Below are 21,042 nucleotides of genomic sequence, written 5' to 3'. Positions count from 1 at the left end.
AAAAACGATCAAATAGTAGTCTTGATCAGGCTATCTTATGGAGTGATTCAAATAACGAGTTTAGAAATAAGTTTTTTTTTACTCTTGATCTTGATCATTAAGGTAATCTGTTTCAAAACTTTCCCTTGAATTAATCGTTTTTAGGGTTCTCGGTGTTTTAAAAAGTTGAAAAAGGGAACGAGTGGTCTTAATTGTTTTTATTAACTTTTTGGAATACGAGGGCAAGATTCAAACTTTAGATGCTCGAGGTTGTCACGAGCCTGGTACAACAATTTTAAATTTTGTGGTATATTATATATAGGATAAGAAGTGGAGTGAGACTCGTTGTAACATCCCAAACCCACTGCTAGCAGATATTGTCCACTTTGGCCCGTTACGTATGGTCTTCGCCCCTCTCCCTTCGGTCTCGCGGTTTCACCTCTTCGCCCTACGGGTCTCAAGGTTTCACCCCTCTCTCTTAAAGCTACGGCATCCCACCGATCCTCGCATCGGCTCCGCTAGTTGCCTTTGCTATCAAGGCATAACACACGTTTTAAAACGTGTCTATTAAGGAGAGGTTCCACACTGTTATAAGGAATGTTTCATTCCCCTCTCTAACCGATGTGGGATCTCACACTCGAACTGGAGCTCATATAAAATTGTCACGTTATATAAATATTAAACTAAATACCATAATTTAATTTAAAAAACATAATTTTAGGAATATATACTATGGTTTTTATTACCGGTCGTAGCTTTAGGTGACAAATAACCAAGATCGAGATGTCATCAATTTAATAGAACGCTCGTTTTATCAATCATTTAGCCTTCTCGAATAACTATAAAGGTCAACTTCCAGCATTTCTAAATAAAAACGTCTTGAAATCAAGCTCTCTTCTATATTCAACGGAAAATTTTTGTTCAACCCGAAGAACCCTAATCGGTAAAAATTTGATATATATTATTTGTTTCTCAAAAAATAAAAAAGACATGTAATTACAATTTTTAAAAACAAAAATTGGAAATAATTTATGGAAAAATAGATTTTAATTAGTTGTTTATGACAAAGCAATGATATTTTAAAATAATATTTGGTATTTAAATAATATTTTAATAGCACTTGGAATATGACTTCTTATTTATTTATTTATTTATTTTAATTTTATGACAAGCTATTCATATGAACCTTCCCCGAATAAAACCTTAAATCGATTATTAAATTTTAAAATAATATCACCATAATAAATTTTCTTAATAAAATAAAAATTTTAGAGAATCTTTCTTTGCCACGTAGCGCAATCTGAACCGTACATCTCTAGTACTTTATTGTTTTGACTTTTTTCAGATCCGACACAGTGACATGGAACCTCAGTACCACGAGCCACGTGTTGCAATCTCATTGACTCTTTCTCATCCAACGGTCTAGATCAAATCCTTTTTGTAAAGTCAACTGTCCAAAAAGAAAACATTTTTTAAAATAAAAATGAAGCGTCCACTTCTTATATATTCTATTTTTTATTTCAATAAAAATTTAATTTATGATTACTCGTAAATTTAAAAGGGTTTCGTGGGTTTGATCGGACTGAAACATTTTTTTAGACCTAACCCATAGGTTCGTTATAAAATTTTTAATTTAAACCGAACCGAACCCAAACCAATCATAATTTTTTTTTAGGTTGGGTTAGTTGTGAGTTGCATTTATTTAAATTTTTTATTTTTGATAAAAATAAAATATTTATTCGTAAAATACAAATTACTTTCAAAATAATTAAAAATGGAATAAATATTAATAAAAGAAATAATCATGAAATTAAATAAAAATAAAATAAATATATGTATGTAACGCTATGGTGTGAACAAAGGTCGGGGCATTTTGGTAATTTCAATGATCCCTTGCTATAAATAGGTGTTGAAGCTCTTGAATTCAACTTTTAGGTAGCGAGAAAGCACCTGGAAAGCGATCGATTTGGGGGAAAAGAACGGAGTCGCGCCGTCGTCTCGTCTCGCCGGAACTCGAATCTCCGGTCGCCTCTGTTTCCTCTTTCCGGTTTAATTTCCTTTCATCGGAACTCTCCTATGTCCGATTACGATCGTCATCAGCATCTGTGAAAAAGGGATTGAAAATTAGAAGGCATGGTGGGATTTTTCGCGATTCAGTTAGAGATTTCCGCTAGGTTACTCTGGACTACCAGCTTCTTCCGCCATAAGCGATCGTGATAATCTCGTTCTTTCTTGTTTCGAGATTACTGTTCTGTTCGTGTTTAACATTTAGGTTAGTACTAAATCATCAAATTTCAAATTCCGTACAACTTCCACTTCTACACCGCCGGAATTGGACGAAATTTGAATGGAATCCGGCCGGTTCTTGTTCAATCCCCCTGCTTGCGGCGGCAACATGCTTTGCCTTGGCGGAGCCGGTGGTGGCGATCGTTTTCTGCGAGGTCAATTTCTCTCCCGACCTCCTTATTTTTATTTTTTATTTCTTTTTTGAAGTTTTTATTTTAGAAGACCCATTTCCTATATATATATATATATATATGATTCTTATTATTACATCAAAAAAATTTCGAAAAAATTATATTCGTTCATTGAATTATTTAATAAACATTTTGTATATCCCCTTTGTTCATTAGATAGATGAAAAAGAAAATTATTTTGTTTGAAATAATGTCAAAATTTTAAATAAATTTGGCTGAAATAATTTTCACCCAAAATTTTGAAAAAATTAAATTTATCCATTAAAAAACACTATTCTGCAAAGGAGAGTGTTTGACCTAGAAGCTCCTCTTCAGAAAATCATTGAACAAAAAAAAAAAAAAAAAAAAAAAAAGTTATATAGATGCTGGATTGGAATTTACTATGGATCCCTCAACAATTAAATAAAATTGATTTGTTTTTCTAATTTTATGATGAACAATTAAGAAGGAAGAACAATGATGAGCATGAGCATGAACATGAGCATGAGCATGCAAGAGAGTCCAAATGGGAGACCATTTTTCAGATCCCCAGATGATCTTTACGACGATGAATATTACGACGAGCTTTACCCCGAGAAGAAGCGCCGCTTGGCCAACGAGCAGGTTTTTTACCTTCGCCTTTATTACTTGTTGCTATGTCTCACTCTTTGTGTGGACTAAAATTGAAGTTGTGGATAACTGTTGTGAAGGTTCAAATGCTGGAGAAGAGTTTTGAGGAAGAGAACAAACTGGAGCCAGAGAGGAAGTCCCAACTAGCCAAGAAGCTGGGACTGCAGCCAAGGCAGGTGGCCGTGTGGTTCCAGAACCGCCGTGCGCGGTGGAAGACGAAGCAGCTCGAAAGGGACTATGATGTTCTTAAAGCTTCATATGATTTGCTTATGTCAAACTATGACTCCATTATCAAAGAGAATGCCGTGCTTAAATCTGAGGTAAGATGAAAATAAGTATCAATATAGAAATTTCAGAAATTTCAGAAACAGAACAGCAAATTCAAACTATGGTACTTTCAGGTGGCTTCCTTAACTGAGAAATGTGTAGCTAAAGAGCTTGATGGAGGAGAAGCACCAATTCCACGTACGACTTCGGAGCCTCTTCGAGCAGACACTGCCCATGTCTCCGCCCCACACTCCGGTGGCTCCGGGAGAAAGGCTGAAGATCGTCTCAGTTCAGGGAGCGATAGCAGTGCAGTGATTGACGATAATTGTCTACAACTCATCGACAGCGGCAATTCTTACTTCCTGAGTAACGAGTATCCACAACGTGCGCCTCTACCTCCTGGGCTGCAAATGGAACATGATGACAGGAATGATAATAGCAATTACTTGTTCTCAGATATGTTTGCAGAAACAAACCAACAGAACCAGGAGGGAGGGCCTCCAGCTTGGTGGGCATGGCCTTAGGAATGAATGTTCTTCAACTTGTTACAGCTTGATGATGCTTATACAAAATGTTCTAAAGTTCATATTTACTTGTTTGTAATGAATAAAGTTTAGGTAGAAACGTCTACTTGACACTAAAATGTCATAGACGTATAGACTCTGGATGCCTGTGTTTTCAATTCATCACCAAATAGAAATTGAAAGTTGTTGTAACGATCCGACCAGAGACTCACTTTAGGATCGTTACTACATGCATGACGTACATGCACAACGTAACGTTTATTGGAGAATCTTTGGAGTTTTTAAAGCAAGTTCAAAGAAAATATAACCTAAATCTTTGAAGTTTTTAAAGCAAGTTCAAAGAAAATATAACCTAATCATTCAAACAGTTCATTTGAGAACCCGAAGAAAACATCACATCTAAAAGTGTTTGAATAAGTATTTCAAGAACTAAAAACTCCTAAAACATTACAAGGATACACCTTACCTTAGATTGAAGACGGTGAAAACCAAAGCATATTTTTGAATTGCTATGCAAAAAACCTAGCAAATATCTGGACGGACGTTCCAATACGATCATTCCGGTTTGCGTGTAATGACAAGAAGACTGAATTCCTGACAACAAGAGGGTTAGTAACCATTACAGACAATAACAATGATACACTAGATACACGAAACATCTAAGAGTCGAGAGCAACCATACCAAGTGAATTCTTAAAAGGTCGAAGGAAATTGGATCATCGAAAACAATCAGAGATAGAAAAAGCTGTGGAACTACCTTTGATATAGCTATAAGCACAAATATTCAAGACTATTTAAATCCAGGCCATACTACTTACTTACCTATCTAATACAATGATTGAGGAAGGCCTCAAACATGTCATTGCACGTCAAGCACCTAGGAAGACAAGACAAAGGTCAAATTTAACCAATGTTGATACTGATACCTTCAATGGCAACGGCTGCAGAACCGAGATTCGAGTATGAGAACTTAGTTACGACTATGCAAGCTATTTGCAGACGGGTTAAAACAGTACGAGTTTTCCTCCCATTCGGTGAATGATGGTCAGACATCTACAAGTACCTGGTAGGGATGAAAATGAACAGAGGGCTGGGAAAGAAATGTAAAGAATTAGATATACAACTGAGCTTCAAATCTTGTTCTAGAATTCCCTTCTCCTTTTCTATTTATACATAAAGTGAATGGATCTTGCTCTTTAAGGACGGCATCCTTCTAAATGGGCCTCTCTTCAAGAATAGACATCATTTATTAAAAAGAACTCCAGCAATTCAGTCCAAAATTGCGCCAAGGGGCCATATTATCGATTAGAGTTGGAGCCTCGAGAAGTCTTTATGAACAAAGCACTTATAGTTTATGGATTCTGAACAGTGTATCATAAACTATGAGTTATGTCTATGTACAATCGAGCTGTCAGCAGCAGGGGCGCAATGGTTGCAGCAGCGAGTTCAAAAAGAACTCCAAATTTATCGAGGAGCAATGGCACGATATAAACCACAGAGAACGAATTGAAGGTAGTTGTCTTCTAAATACAAGACCTCTACCACCACCATAACCACTGGCATAAACCTGTGGATTGAGTTTGTCAGGAGTTAAATCATGAGAGTCCTAGATTATTGTCCCTCTGGTTCCTTTCTTTTCTTGCCAGATCTCCGGCTGCTTGCCCTGGGCCTTTCTGTTAAATTCACACCAGCCAGCTTCTGTTCTGGAATATTGTTTGGGTCCAAATATTCATTTGGTTCTTGATTAGGCAATATCTTCTCGTATATAATAGCAGCATCAAGAGAGAATATGCGGAGTGCAAGAGAAGTTACGGTGGAAATTTTGGCAGCAGCAGAGAGAGACGACCAGTACCACCATTCATTCTTCAAGTATTCTGTTCTTATCATGTCCTCTAATGCAATTGTTGCTTGTACTATCTGGAGAAATGAATAAAGTATTAAGCGCCCCCACACGAAATTCAAGAACCAAGACGTTACTCATTGCTTCAAACTTAACCAAAATGTCTCGCAAATTAATATGACGATGATCATCACAACTATGACGACAAGATAGTAAGAAATAGAAGCACGTGCAACAAAAATCATGATCCACAAATCACATAATGATATTTGAAGTACCCAAACTTAGTAATTGAATTAAGGAATGCTAACCTCAAAAATTGTTCCTGCAGATTTCACAAATGCACGCCAGGCCCATCTCCTTTCAATATGTAACTTTGAAGGTCTTAGAGCTTCATCAGGAAGTGCAGCATCCATGTCAAGCAAATTCATTTTCAGCCCTCTTACAACTTGCAATATTCTGCCAACTAATGGCCTACGGGATGAGTGTGGGATAATATAGAATCTACCAATACCGAACTCTGAAAAACGGTTATCCACGCAAACTTTTTTACTTTTTGGTTCGGGGCATCCTAATGCTAGTCTTTTCGTTTTCAATGCACTGATTTCATTTCCAGCAGCCCTTTGATTTGAATTATCAGGAGAAGAATTTTGAAGGCAACCATTTTCCAGACCAACATTTCCTAGTGAAGCCAGCCTTTCAGAATGCAAGGTCCCATCTTCAGGAGAACCAGAATCTTTCTTGAGATCAATTGCACTTAATGTTGATTCCATAATATATGGTGACACAGATGATACAAATGAAGGAACCCCATTCGAACTAATAAGTCCAATCTCCTTAACAGCATCCTTGTTTGAATCCTTTGTCGAAAACTTAGAACAGATTAGTTCAAAGTCATATGGGCACATCATACCATCATCCTGAAATTTAATTAACCCCGTGCTATGGTTAAAATACCCTCTCTTAGAAGTTTCTGATATGGTCATGCTTGAGCTCCCCTCCCGATTGCTCTCAAATTTCATATTGCCTTTACTTGTTAAAGAGTTGCCAGCTTCCTTGACACTATCACATGAGGCAGTGTGTAAACTACACTTTCCATCGTCATGCTCCTTAAGTTCAACATCAGTTAGAAAGCTTTTATGACAAGAGAGACAATGGTGCCTAGATGACCAGACAGGTTCCAAGCATACACACCTGAACATTTTCTCATCTTCAGCTAGCCTGGTCTCGTCTGGCCATCTATTTAAGTTGTCAGGCTTTTCAAACTCAAGGAAGGGACCATACTTACTTTCCAATACAGCAGATGCCCTGGTAACAAGAAAACTAGAACATTCAAGTTTTTCAACATCCGAGCTTGATGATGAATCTTTTAACTGTTCTTCAGGACTTCGATTAATCGATCGTGAAGGCATTTGAAGTCTAGGTTTATGCCATTGTAAAATAGATTCCTTTAACTCCCTTTCTTTAGGATCATTATCCTTCAGCCAATCAATGAGTTCTAGTATGCTCGCCTCTGTTTGATAAGAAACCCATGGGGAATTTTCAATAGAATCCTTTCGCAGATGAAGCAATGAGGAATATATGTTCGACCCATCAAAACTTGAACAGTGACCACTGCTTGTTGAAGTAAAATTCTTAAACACGACACCCTTACCAACTTGGTCTCTAGATTCACTTCCAATCTGTACCAAACTCCCACTAGCAATGATTTGCGGCTGCCCATTTGACATGACCGAAGCCCAATACAATCGTCCAGCAGAATCACTTCCCAAGAACTCCCTCCGTACCGATACCTTTAGAAGCTCCAACTCTATACTTGCAATAGAATCCTGTAGCTGTGATATGTCCTTAATACTATCCAACTCATTATGATAGGCTTGTGATTCATTCGAAGGTGGAACTTGTGAAGCTACCGGCAATCCATTAGCATCAGAAGGTGTGCAATGTTGCTTTGTGGATGGTAGAATAGCAATTTCGGTCTCCATATTACTTTGGTCAGAACCATCAACTTCTTGTGGCAAAGTACTGGACAATGGTGGCTCATAGGGTTTTATGGGTTTGCCACTGTTCCGAGAACATGAATTGGATAGAATGTTGCCACCTACATCATTGTTATCAATAACATCATGGCCACTGTTCGTTTGCTCTTGAAAACCTGCATGGTTGAGACACTTATTCTCTAAGCTTGTTAGAGATGAACATTGATCAGGAACACCAAGCCTAGCTCCATCACAACTACCCTGTCCTGAAACATCATCAGATAACAAATTAAAATGGTTAGACCAATCCAAAAAAATTTCTGGAGTGAAGACATTTAATGTAATTAGCAGGCATGCTAGCAGGCCCATCCTTTAGCCTACCTTCGCGAACTGCACTATGCATAGTTGTATCAAGCTTTGCAGCTTTCGCTGCCACAACTTCTTCCCTTGACTTGAGATTTTTCCACTCTGCAAAACACGAACGTAATTTTTGCTGCAACTCTGCTGATGCCTCTACACACTGCTCAAGATGTTGTCGAATTAAGGAAGAGCTAACCAACTCATCACATAGATATTTGAGCAAGAATAATCTCTGCACCCAGAAGAAATATATCCTTAAGTTAATGAGCCATGAAATGAAAACCACCCACCTGATTATTCCATAAACTTGTGTGGAAATTGAATTGAAGCATAGTAAAAATGGCCGCATGCATTAGAACCTTAACAATTTCGATAGAAGTGCACAAGAAAATCACTGTTCATAATTAGCAAGAATCAATAAAATAATGTAGGAGGAAAATTATAAGCCCATGTCCACACACATAATGAGAAATAATCCAAGACTCAGCAAATAACAAACCTCGTCCACACTGAATTCCCAATACTCCTTCTCTTCCAGTGCAGCTGCTAGATTGGCAAGTTTATCCAGAAAATCACGAGTAACTTCTCCTCTGAATTTTTTGCCTTTGTGCAGGTTAAAAATGTAGTTCTTGGTATGCTCAGATGGATCGTCAATCATACGTGTTCCCATTACACAAGAGGGACAGTACCAGTTCCCTTCAGGAATCCTGGCAAGAGGAGGATTCAAACAATATGTATGATACTCAGCATCACATGTATCACATAGAAGGACACTGTCATCATCTTTATCAATGCCACACACTTTACAGACTCCCTCATCCCAAGGGGCTTTTGGAATCTCCTTCAAGGACACAAGAAAGCTATCTACTTCCGCTTTCATTTCTGCACTCAGAGATTCGAGCTTGGAGAACTCCTGAAGTTTTTCAATAAGAGGTACAACCTGCAAGAAAAGTTTTTGTCTTATCATCAAAGAGAGCAATAGAAAAGGGACAAGGGCAACATCGTAGTTTTCAATGTGACGAGTGTCATCTGTCGAGTGTCAAAAGTTTGTCATCAGTACATGTGCAATTACAAAAGAAAGAATGACAGAATACTGGCTTCAGATCATGTGTTCATCTATGAAATGCATTCATAAAACCCTTAATCTGCCAAAACCATAATAAACTGCCAACAAACATATTGGAGACTAACACAAAATGAAAAGAAAAAAAAAAAGGAAGGAAAAGCTTCTCCCAGGATTTGGTTGTTGAAAAAGTGGAGGTAAAACTGAAAAAGTTAAAATAAAGAACTACCCCAAGGCAGTATGTTGATTCTCATGCAAGAAATCATATCTACATCTCACTCCATATGTCCTTTGAAGAGAGCTCTAACTTTAGATAAGACATGAGGAAGTTCTGTGGAGAGGAGTGACTGACAAAGCGGAAGAACAGCCTTGTTAATAACTTGGATAATCATGAGCTTGCCCTTGACTTCAAAAGGATTATGGATGAGTAACATTAAAAGGAGAACATCGCTCGTCTCTCTAGGAGAACAGAGATAGAAAGGTGCCATTTATCAAACAAGCAGAGCACTACACCATAAGCATCAAAAGTCCACTGATGAGAAGGGGCTGGCAAAGCTTGAACTTCGTCAAAAGAATAGGCTCTTCAGCACAATTTCAAGGAAGCAATATGATCAAGACTCCCTCGTGGATCACTGAAGCCAAAGTTTTGTACGTTTGCGAAGACCCATGGTTTAGAGGCAAACTAAATTGTTCTCTTTGTTACGGTAGAATGTCAAAATTCAGGTTCAGGAAGTTCTGCATTTCTTATGGTTTTTCCCAACCCCCAAGTAGTACATCCTATCTAACAGCCATATATAAGAAACAAAATAATTTAATTTCAGACCTCATGTCATGTATACATAATATGTTTCCAGGCCTCTACAATTTTTCTGGCTAAGAAGTCTTTGTAGCTTCTCTGTTTTTTTTTTGCCAACAGGAGTATTTTGGCGATCTCTTTGGCTTGAGAGATGGCAAAAGAATAAATGTTTTCCTCGAAGATTTTTATTCATGCCCAGCAAAATATTCCTTCGAAATAAATATAAGAAAATCAAAGGTTTTTAAATAAAAAATTGAAGTCTAGCGTTAAAACATTGGGCTGCACGTTCTTCCAATCATGAAAAAAGTGGTAAACAGACATCTTATGCATCGCAACTACTGGTACACCACTGTAGAAATATAAACACGTTGAAATTGTGAAGAGAGGAAAAAAGTGAGAACAAAAGGCTGTCATACCTCATTTTCATACAGAGTCTCAAAATTCCCGGATAATGTCTCAACTAACTCAACCAAATCAGGCTGATCACCATAAGCATAGCGCAGGTTGTTCCAGAGCTGCAAGAGGATATCAACCATCAATACCAATAAACTTCTTAGATAGGAGTGAGCTAAAGCCACAAGCCAAAGGAATAAAAACGGGTGTGCAATCTGTATTGTGTTTATAATACTTGTTTCTTATTACAAAAAAATGGTGTACATTATTTCTATGACAAAGAACCATATACTACAGCATCTATACATGGCTTAAATCACAAGATCGTTTATCAATGCTCCTAAGTCCTACAAACAAGCAGGAGCCTGTTTCATTGCCACTCGACAACTTCTCCTCTGGAATACACTTTTAAAGTCTCACGCACACAATTCTTTTTATTTTAATCATACATAAACTCACCCACAAAAGTTGACCTAAATTGCATCACCTCCTATCTTTACTGAAACCATAAATCCTTAACAAAAGAGAATATATATATTTATCCCATGAAATTTTCATGGTGAGAAATTAATTGATAAGAAAATAAATCTACACCATCCTACTTCATAATACATGTATGAAAATGTTCGTACACAATGAACATATCTGCACATAATATGTTCCCTTGTCATGGAATTTGGAACGCTTGGAATTCAGGCATACATTAGAAATATTTGACCTTGATTTATCTGTTAAAAAAGGTGGACTGAAGGCTATTATTATCAATGGTTTTTCTTCTAAATAAGTGGGTACACACGGACAAATTTCTTGTCAACCTTGTACAAATCCATTGCTATATGATTGTTTTTCTTTGGCATTCATCATAAATTATAAAGTATATTACGAAGCAACATGAAATGTAGGCAAAGATATGCAACAGGACACTAATACAACAGTTTCTGATTAAAGAACAAAACAAACCTCCTGAACATCCTCAAGAAACGCTTCATGTGATCCACCATAAGACCCAGAAGCCAATCTCAAATCAATAGTCCGGAAGTCCAACGGCCTAGAAACCATGGCTGGTGGCCCAAGAAGCCCTTCATCATCATTATCACTTAAAGCCATCAATTTCCTGCCAAGCAAGTTGCAGAAGACTTTTTCATCATCTGCAGCAGCAGCACGGCGTAATACAATTCGACATTGCTTCATCACAATATCTGATAACGAAATAGTAGTTCTCCTCTTGCTTCGTTTTTCAACATTTTGAGGCAAGCCATCACCACATATATCTGATAGTAATGAAAGAACAGCTTTCTGTAGAACAGAAACAAGCATACAAAGAAAATTACAAACGAACAAAATAACGAAAAAGTACAAATAAATTTGAAAAGAAGTGGACTACATTCAACAAAGAACGACAAATTCCTGAAGTAAAAGAAAAAGAGCCGCAAGAATGTTTTCCACGGATTATCTGTTTTCTAATAATAATTTGAGCTATTACTGAGAAAGATGAAAAAGTATACAATGGCATATACACAAATTATCTGTTTGAATCTTTCCAGATTATGTAAACAGCAAACACTGGCATATTATTATGTAAACACAAATTATCTGTTTCCTAATGCACAACCCGCATGCGCCCTCCCTTCAGCTTCATACGCCTCGACTTGGCTTACTCGCTCTGGTGTTTTGGAAACGACTTATTCAGCTCGGTATTCAATTTTAGTATTATATCCTTCATCTTCAACCCTCCCGAAGCTGTTTTTGACGTTATTGAGGGTATTTGACGTTATTGGGGGCTTTCTAGGTTGGTAGTTTGGAACTCCTAAGGCCTTTTTTTATACGGTTGTACATTCTTTCATCTTAAAAATAAAAATAAAAATAAAAATTGAATAAATAATTGACAAGGTTATTTTAGTTTTTGTCACTCAACGGAAGTTTTCTTTTAAGAACTTTTGTTTCTATTCATTAACTAATTTTTCTTATTAAAAATTCATAAACCAAATAGTTATAAAATAGTCTATTCATTAATTAATGAAAATCTTCTTATCCAATCGAAGTTTAAAAGATATAAAAAAAAGGCAGAGAATAAATAAAATGGCACCTTTGTAGGTCCTGATGCATTGCCCTTGTAAACTTCCTTACTAATTGAATGTTGCAATATCTTTTTTGCCCATTCTGGTGGATCCCTCTCCAAAGCATCATAAACACACTTCCTAATTCTAGTCCCCACATTTGTAGGTAACTTTCTAACAGGTTCTAGCACTTGTGCCCACTCTGGCATCTTACCATCAGTCGCCAGCACCTTCTCACAACCACCGGTGGCATCAGAGTCTTCCTCTTCTAATGTAATAACATGCTTTTCTCTATTTAACGATCCATATATTTGGTTTGTAGCCTCAGCCAGAAGCTGGAAATAACAATTATTAGTGTGAACCAAAAAAAGAATAGATCAGGAGTGAGAATTAGTCTAACATGTAGAAACAAAAGAACTCCTTGACGAGGGAAAATATACATGCCAATGGTTCAAGACAACATACTGCTAGAAATTAACATGATCACAGCAAAGTAGTTAGATGTTGAAAATGTTGTCCATCTTAGTTTTAATGTACGAAGATGAACCCCACCCACCCACCCACTTTGCAGACAGGTAAGACAGGACAGTAAACATACTTTCTTAGAAGGAAAAGATTTATAATTTTGAAAACAAAATCCTAAATTTTGAGCTTCATTAAGTGCAGCCTCAAACTAAATTTTCAGACCAGACTGCTCCAGTGGAATTCAAGGAAAATATAATTCATGTGGCCGCTGCCTTCCAACTAATTATACACTTCAAAGTTATTACTATCAGTGAACTCGCACAACATCCCTTCATCTCATAAGAATATGTATCCAGTATATAATAACAAACATAGAAAACATTTTCCCTGCCAAATAAAAATCCTCAACACTAACCTCATACCCAATTCAAAATGAAAATTAAGTTTTTAGCATTGTTACCTAAGGAAGCCAAGACTTTCAAATATCAGCCTAACTATGCCCTTGCCCATGATAACTCCTTAAAATACCTACCCAACATAGAAGCTTAAAATGGCAATCGTGTGACTTCTGGACTTTCTTTCAATTTAAGAAATATAATCAGACTCCTCATCAAATACAAACCATAGTGCTGTCGTGGTGAGACTACATGTATCATCTTTCCTTACAAATTAAAAGTGTGGTGAATTTCAGAAGAGAAAATCAGCATTGGGTACCATAGTTAAGCATAAATAAAAACTGGAAATAAAGGATGGCGCAGATGTGAGTCTACATGCTCAATAAAAGATTTAAAAGAACTAAAAGCTGTCTTACAAATGCATCTGCCTCCATCCCAGCCACTCCCGTGAGAGAGCCACAAAGCACACCACCGTCACCTTGTAGACATCGAAATACTCTTCCACTTTCACGAGCAGTTACTTCAGCTGACTCAAGATTACCATCCATGGATAAGACAGCCAAGATGAATCGGCGGGCTAATTCTGGCCATGTTAGTTCATTGAGAGGGAGCAAATTCAGTTTCGTTTTCCTAATAGAAGTTGCACTATCCACATCCTTTTTCCTTCCTCGTTTTGGTTTTGACTCTCCAGAATCAAAATTTGGATCCACAAGAGCAGCTACCTTGGATTGAAGCTCCGTAATTAGCACTCTTAACAGAGAAGTGTGAGCTTTTGTTAAAGCTGCACCCATGCACCTGCTGTCTGCTGAGGTAGCTAGTTTACCTTCAGATACCTCATTCATCACCCTTGTTTCCATTTGTATAAATGCATGTAGATCTCCATTAGCATTCAATTTTGAGGGTACTCGGCCATTTGAGCACTCGGTGGTACGAGAGTTTATCAACTGGTCTTTCTCAAATTCACTCTCAGAATTTTGGAGAATATTATCCCCACCACCCCGCAGATTGAAAAGATCTTCCTCGAGTTCCTCAAGAGACAAGGCCTCTTCAAGACCCAAGTTCTCATGAAAACGAGAAAAGAAATCCCAAACCTGGGTCAATAAGATAACAACTAAAGGTTTCATACCAAGGAAATGAGATTATATGTCCAAACTAAAAAATTAAAAAAAAAAAACTTACATTATCTCAAATAAAAAAATTTCCAGCATATACCTGGTAAACATCGCCAGTAAGTTCAGGAGGAATATGCATGCACAAAAGCTTCCCAGGAGGAGGATTCTTGTCATTGGCGTTGCCATCACTAACTAACTTGCCTTTTTTCCATCTTCTAAACAGAAAACTCAGTGGCTCATCTTCTTTACATTCTTCTCCATCAAATTTCTGAACCTCTAAGACACCATTTTCAACTGTTGGCAAAGTCATACCATCTATTCTCTTATTTACAAACTGATATCTTGAACAGGATTGAATTTGTGGAATGTTTTCAAGTATTTCTTGCACAAATTCCATGTCTAACCCAAATCTATCCTGGTCCAGCCACTTTTCAAGTTCATCAGGCAAACTACAGAGCTCGTTCTCAACATCAACCACAGATCGGATGAGGGTAAAACTTGGAAAACCACAAAATTTTGCTAATCTAGAGTTCAGATCACTATTGACACTAATTCTACAATGGCCAAGAAAACTCTGTTCATCGCCCACGTGATCACAGCAGAATTTGATAGTACTTTTCTGGTTGCATAACTCAGAGCATGCTTTAATCAAATCATGTGACATCCGTTTCCATGCTGCCGATGATGAAGTATCTTCAACTGAAATCTCACCAATTTCATCTCTCAAATACATATAATTTGAGAGGTTTCCAGACTTTCCAATGGAACTTGCTTCATTATGCTGTCCATTTTGCATCTGAACATTAAAAGCTCCATAAGAACAAATACCAAGACAAGACAAAATATCATCTTCATTCGGTGGATAAAGGTCTGAGAGAATCATCGGTAAGTTCTCATCGCTTCCATTATTAGTCAACCCATCTTCTTCATTTTGCTCAACAGAAAAATACTCACTTTTTCCCCTGGAGAGAACAGTTGATCCCACTGGAATTGGAAACGCAGAGCACGCACACCTCCTAACCTTAAAAAGGGGTCCAGAATCACCGCCATCTAGCACTTCATTAATAAAAAGAGAACCAGTAACTTTGTCATGCCAACAAGATCGAAAACCTATTGGATAAACCCGGGTAACATCATGATATGACTGTCGTACATCAATTTCTCCCACAGAAAGAACAAAGAAGTCTTCAAACTGAAGAGGAAACCCTTTCTATGCAGTAAAACAGGCCAAAAATCAGCAAGGAAAATAGCAATAAATGATTCATTTAATGACAGAATCAGTACACAGGCAATATAGGGAAAGGTTAGAGATGCATAAAGAATAAACATAAATTACTAGAACACATACGTAACAGTGTGATGAAATGGAACCTCCATTCTCTTCCACAACAACAGACGGGCTTTGACGGTCACACAAGAACCCCTTACATCGATCATTAATCAAACTTCCGTTGTTATCAACAGACCCATTGGCAACCGAAGACTTGGTAGGCTTTCTTCTTTTTGGTATATAAGACTTTCCAGAAAAAGGTAATGAACCTTGTCTTCTTGCTTTGGGTTGCATAGAAGACAACAACCCAAGATGACAAGCAACTTCATAGACTGAACTAAAAGTCTTCCCATCAGGTGCTTGGTAAATAGCATAAAGTTCACAGCTGTCGACTGACTGTTTAATCTCTACACACCATCCTTCCTCCAACACACCATGTCTCTCAGAAACAAACTCTCTAAGCGCCTGCAAGAAGACTTCACTAGTATTTTGCGATGACAATTTAACTGATGTGCCCCTACCACTCCTACAACTTCCTAAAGGAGAGCCCAAATCCACATCTAAGCTTCTTCCCATGACCTGTGTCTGCTGCAATATATCTTCTAAACCCATTTTAACTTTGTTTTTCACAATATCTGAAGTTCTTTGAAGACCATATCCATTCTCTAAATGTAACAGGTTTCTATGTTTCGCAGATGGGCAAAAGGAAGTACCACGAAAAGAATTATCGTCTGCAGCATGCTTTCTAGAAAAAGAAAAAATTAAAATGGAAGTAAATTTCTTATCCCAAAAAAATTAATGAATCACGTTACTAAATATTAGTTTGATCTCAAGAGATAAAGTCAATCCTAATTGCCAAACATACATATCTCCAAAATTAGATAGATGAGAAACACATACTACCACTGCATAGATAAGAGTAAGGCATCCTCCAATGCATAATGTAGAAGACTAACATGGAGATATGAAATCGTGAATTATGTGAGATGAGCAAACAGCCGATGCAAATACACATTATGGGCTAAACCTATACGTTATGCTTCGCAGCTCATTTTATCCCCATCAGAAAAGATCATAGGACAAGAAACCACATTTAACTGGCTCACAGTTTCTCTTGGACGTGGCAGAGTAACTTGAAAATAACTAACTAATTTCCCCACAGTCAAGATGTTTGGGATTAAATGGCTCAGATTCATAGCCCTTGCTATATAAAGTTTGCTCTTCCTAAAATTAGCTCATCTTTAGCTCATCTTCACAACATCTACGGAAAAACAAAACATTACCAGAACACATGCAGACTAGCTAAACAGGATCTGAGTACACATTCTTTGACCCAGAAACATGCTAATGGGACGTACTTTGCTGTATAATTATGGAAGCAGAGTGAGCCAGCAAACTCCGAGCATAAAAACTAAACATATGATTTATGTGAGTGTTACAGTCACTATTTCTAAGAGATTTACTAAACCTGCAATCTATAATCACTGACATATTCTATCGTATTATGTGTGAAGCACTAATCTTCCAACATTTTAACACCCAAAACGATAATGACTACCAACTAAATTTCCCTAATATGTAAACTTTCCAACTCAAAGTTCTTGTGGAGTGGAAACCCCAAAGAAAAAGTGCTCCAAAAACTGATAGCAGTTAGCTAATCGAAAACCAAAAGAAACTACACCTTCTCTTCCCCATTTCACCCACAAAAAACCCCATACCTGAAACCCGGCAATTCCTCACCATCCTCGCCACAAGCATCACCATCACTCGGCGGAGAAGCGTTAATATCCAACAGCTGCTTCGACTTAACCCCAAGCGGCCACCGCTTACTCTTCACCCCGCTGCCAAAACAGTCCTCACATACCCAATCCTCGAAATTCAACGCCTGAACCCCCCGCATTCGGGCGCAAGCCAAATGAAACCCCCGCTCGCATCCGTCGCACACTACCACATGACCGTGCACCTCCGGCTGACCGCACAAGCCACAGACGGAGCCACGAAGCCCGCGAGGGACATCAGCCGGGCCGCCATCAGGCGGCGGAGGGTTGTCATGGAAGGAACGGACGACGTCGAAAGTATTCGATAGGTTTTCAGAGAAAGAAGAAGGGGAAGGGATCTCGTTGAGATCGATGCCGATACCGGAGCGGCCGGTGGTGGAGTCAATGGGGTTGGGATGGTCCTTGAGGTGGTGTTCGTCGCTGGAATCGGCGAGTTCCATCATCCAAGAAGGGATTCAGAAGAGAAGTGAGTGAAGAAAAGGATGAAGGAAGGTACCATAGCTCAGGTGAGAGATTCCGGTGAATGTGACAGGAATCAACGGCGGAGATTTGAGGGTTTTGGTGGTTCCGTTCTGGTTTTTGGTTTGAGAAATGGAAGATGTGGGGAACGGAAGAAACTGTGGCCAATAACAGAACCGGACCGTATCGAAGAGACCGACTTTTTTTCTTTTTACCCCTGGTTCTTCAGTTTTACCCTTCTGTTAAAAAAAAAATTACTGGAAAAAATTACTAATGTAAATGTGAATTACCGTGGTCGACGCTGACGGCCATTTCGACGGCGCGTGTTTTTACCTCGCCGTCTTGGCGAGTACGGCAGGCCACTCTTGAATGCCTTTGTATTCCGGCAACTAGACCGCTACGTGTCTTGTAAAATGACGTAATTGCCCATGGTGATTAGGCGCCAATTGGAAATGGATGTTTTTCCTTAAATGTTAAATTATAAAATTAATACATATTATTTTAAATTTTTAAAATTTAATCCTTTTATCTTAAGCTAGTACATATATTTGATAACTATTATCTCGCAGGTCCGTTGTAGGGGAGAACAAAACATTTTTTACAAGAGTGTGGAAACCTCTCCTTAGTATACGCGTTTTAAAATCGTGAGACTGATAGCGATACGTAACAGGTCAAAGCGAACAATATCTACTAGCGGTAGGTTTAGGCTGTTACATTGCAGGTCCATTGTTTTGTTTTATTTTATCGGGCATCTTCTAATAGGGAAGAGCCTTCCATTTTTATCAAATGACTCAGCCTCCTCTATCTCTTCCTCCGTCCCGACTCTCTTTCTGGTCACAAGTCTCACTAGGGCGTAAACTTTCTTGTTGTACCAAAATGGAGATTTGATTGAAACGACCGGATACAATAGATGAGTTTTGATTGGTAGAGCTACTCTATAAATGGGATTGACTCAATTCACGAGCTCTTAGTTATAAACCATAACGGTCGTAATGACTTCCAAACATACGAAGAGAGGGGAAGAATGAAGAAGATGCTGACAATAGTGTTGCATGAGAGAGAGCACATATCGTTGATCAAAGCCAAGACGTTCGAGTCATGCACGAGAGAGCCGAAATCATCATTGTCTGTAACAACTCAAGCCCACCATTAACAAATAAGGTCCACTTTGACCCGTTACGTATCGTCGTTAGCCGCATCTATTAGAAAGAAATTTCCACAATCTTATAAGGAATGTTTCGTTTCTATCTCCAACCGATGTGGGAGCTCACATTGACACTTCACACACTGGGTCATGGTTACTTGAGAAAGACACTCGTCCGACCAGTCCTCTATCACATTCCCGCTACATATCATAAAGAAAACACTAAAATAACCTAAACGAGTCGTTTAAGAACTATCGAAAATATGAAAATTAAATCTAAAGAAAGTAATAAATAAAACCTTGTGAGGGAACCAAGAGACAAGATTCTTAAAAAAGACGAACATAGCGTTGGCATCTATGAATTTAAATTAATACAACGAACACATGCACATAAGACATATAATAATAATAATAAAAAGAACCATATAATATAATACACATTAATTAATAACATAAATAAGCTACATGGGCAGCTCGCACCGACACTTAAAGAGTGGCCATTTGTGGCAATGGGTCCATTAGAGATGAAGCTTGGAATGGCCAACAAAAATCCAACACAATCAATCAAATTCAATGTGCCTGTTCGTTCTTCGTCAAGTCCACCGCTAGTAGATATTGTCCGCTTTGGCCCGTTACGTATCATCGTCAGTTTCACAATTTTGAAACGCGTTTACTAGGGAAGATCTCCTCTCTAACTAATGTAGGATCAGTTTACCCTCTTTGGAGGCTCAACATCCTCGCTGGCATACCCCCTCAATGTCGGACTCTGATACTATTTAACAGCTCAAGCCCACCGATGATAGATATTGTCTGTTTTGGCCTATTACGTATCATCGTCAGCCCCACAGTTTTGAAACGCGTTTACTAGGGAAGATCTCCTTTCTAACTAATGTAGGATCAATCTACCCTCTTTGGAGGCTCAACATCCTCGCTGGCATACCTCTTCAGTGTCTAACTCTGATACCATTTATAACAGCTCAAGCTCACCGCCGGTAGATATTGTCTATTTTGACCAATTACGTATCATCATCAGTCTCACAATTTTGAAACGTGTTTACTAGGAAAGATCTCCTCTCTAACTAATGTAGGATCAATCTACCTTCTTTGGAGGCTCAACGTCCTCGCTGGCATACCCCCTCAGTGTCAGACTCTGATACCATTTATAACAGCTCAAACCCACCGCGGGTAGATATTGTATGTTTTGACTTGTTACGTATCATCGTCAGCCTCACAGTTTTGAAGCGCGTTTACTAGGGAAGATCTCCTCTCTAACTAATGTAGGATCAATCTACCCTTTCTGGAGGCCCAACGTCCTTGTTGGCATACCCCTTCAATGTCGCACTCTGATACCATTTATAACAGCTCAAGCCCACCGCTGGTAGATATTGTCTATTTTGGCCCATTACGTATCATCGTCAGCATCACTATTTAAAAATGTGTCTACTATGGAGAGAGTCTAGCTCTACTCCGATCAGTGCCTCGCACCTTCCCGTGACTAGATCTGATAGGAATAGAGCTAAACCCTTTTCATATTAGACACGTTTTAAAATTGTGGAGTTAACGACTATACATAACAGGGCAAAAATACGAAAACAACAAATTGAATTATAAATAAATAAAATATACATTATAAATTAAAAAAAAATACACATAAGATAAAAGGCACGTGGAGTTGTTGAATCATATCCAATCTCGAAGATTCAACCACAATAATTTATTTTCAAGGCCTCCAAATTCTACGATATTACATTTTCATGCCTTATTTTAATTCAAGAAATTCCCGTGGTTCCCGACTTGATTTTGGAGAAATTTTATCGAACATACTATACTCTCTTCTGTTCAGTGTTTGTCATGTCAATATTATTTAAACGAATAGTACTCTGAGAGAACTGAAATTTTTTACTGTTCTATGATAAATCATATTCACCTTCTTGTGAATAATTGTGCCGGATTGGAGTAACTATTCTATGCTTCATTTGAATATTTTGATATTTATTTATTTTTTTAAAATTGAAATTTATATTTAAATAGGACACTCCGCTTTTCACTCATGTGTGCGGTATTTAAAATTTTTT

At 38.0% G+C, this 21,042-nt stretch overlaps 2 protein-coding genes across 7 annotated transcripts; one reads left to right on the top strand and one right to left on the bottom strand.

The window, feature by feature from the left end:
- Nucleotides 1–1,897: 1,897 nt before the first annotated feature.
- Nucleotides 1,898–4,048, top strand: LOC111793846 (homeobox-leucine zipper protein HAT5). 3 transcript variants are annotated; one of them, XM_023675907.2, is made up of 4 exons: nucleotides 1,898–2,420; nucleotides 2,905–3,059; nucleotides 3,146–3,385; nucleotides 3,467–4,048. In XM_023675907.2, exons 1-4 carry the CDS (start codon nucleotides 2,327–2,329, stop codon nucleotides 3,854–3,856), a joined length of 879 nt encoding a protein of 292 aa, XP_023531675.2. In that variant the 5' UTR covers nucleotides 1,898–2,326; the 3' UTR covers nucleotides 3,857–4,048. The 3 variants fall into 3 exon arrangements, with proteins under 3 accessions (XP_023531675.2, XP_023531676.2, XP_023531673.2); XM_023675908.2 differs by having other exon boundaries at nucleotides 2,902–3,059; nucleotides 3,485–4,048; XM_023675905.2 differs by having other exon boundaries at nucleotides 2,902–3,059.
- Nucleotides 2,827–18,010, bottom strand: LOC111793845 (methyl-CpG-binding domain-containing protein 9). Of its 4 annotated transcripts, none has more exons than XM_087123085.1 (14): nucleotides 17,305–18,010; nucleotides 15,665–16,331; nucleotides 14,417–15,526; nucleotides 13,621–14,295; nucleotides 12,374–12,679; nucleotides 11,248–11,583; nucleotides 10,311–10,409; nucleotides 8,535–8,975; nucleotides 8,057–8,267; nucleotides 6,008–7,941; nucleotides 4,679–5,773; nucleotides 4,323–4,450; nucleotides 3,481–3,736; nucleotides 2,827–3,380 (listed from the first exon to the last, which is right to left on the bottom strand). In XM_087123085.1, the coding sequence occupies exons 1-11, from the start codon at nucleotides 17,805–17,807 to the stop codon at nucleotides 5,468–5,470; spliced, it is 6,588 nt and encodes a 2,195-aa protein (XP_086979211.1). In that variant the 5' UTR covers nucleotides 17,808–18,010; the 3' UTR covers nucleotides 2,827–3,380; nucleotides 3,481–3,736; nucleotides 4,323–4,450; nucleotides 4,679–5,467. The 4 variants fall into 4 exon arrangements, with proteins under 4 accessions (XP_086979211.1, XP_086979212.1, XP_023531672.2 ...); XM_087123086.1 differs by having other exon boundaries at nucleotides 4,323–4,442; XM_023675904.2 differs by having other exon boundaries at nucleotides 4,323–5,773.
- Between the last annotated feature and the right edge of the window lie 3,032 nt (nucleotides 18,011–21,042).

This window comes from Cucurbita pepo, chromosome 4 (assembly GCF_057944985.1).
Source record: "Cucurbita pepo subsp. pepo isolate OVF chromosome 4, ASM5794498v1, whole genome shotgun sequence".
In the NCBI taxonomy this organism is placed as follows: Eukaryota; Viridiplantae; Streptophyta; class Magnoliopsida; order Cucurbitales; family Cucurbitaceae; genus Cucurbita; species Cucurbita pepo.
This window is presented reverse-complemented; position numbering and strand designations above follow the sequence as displayed.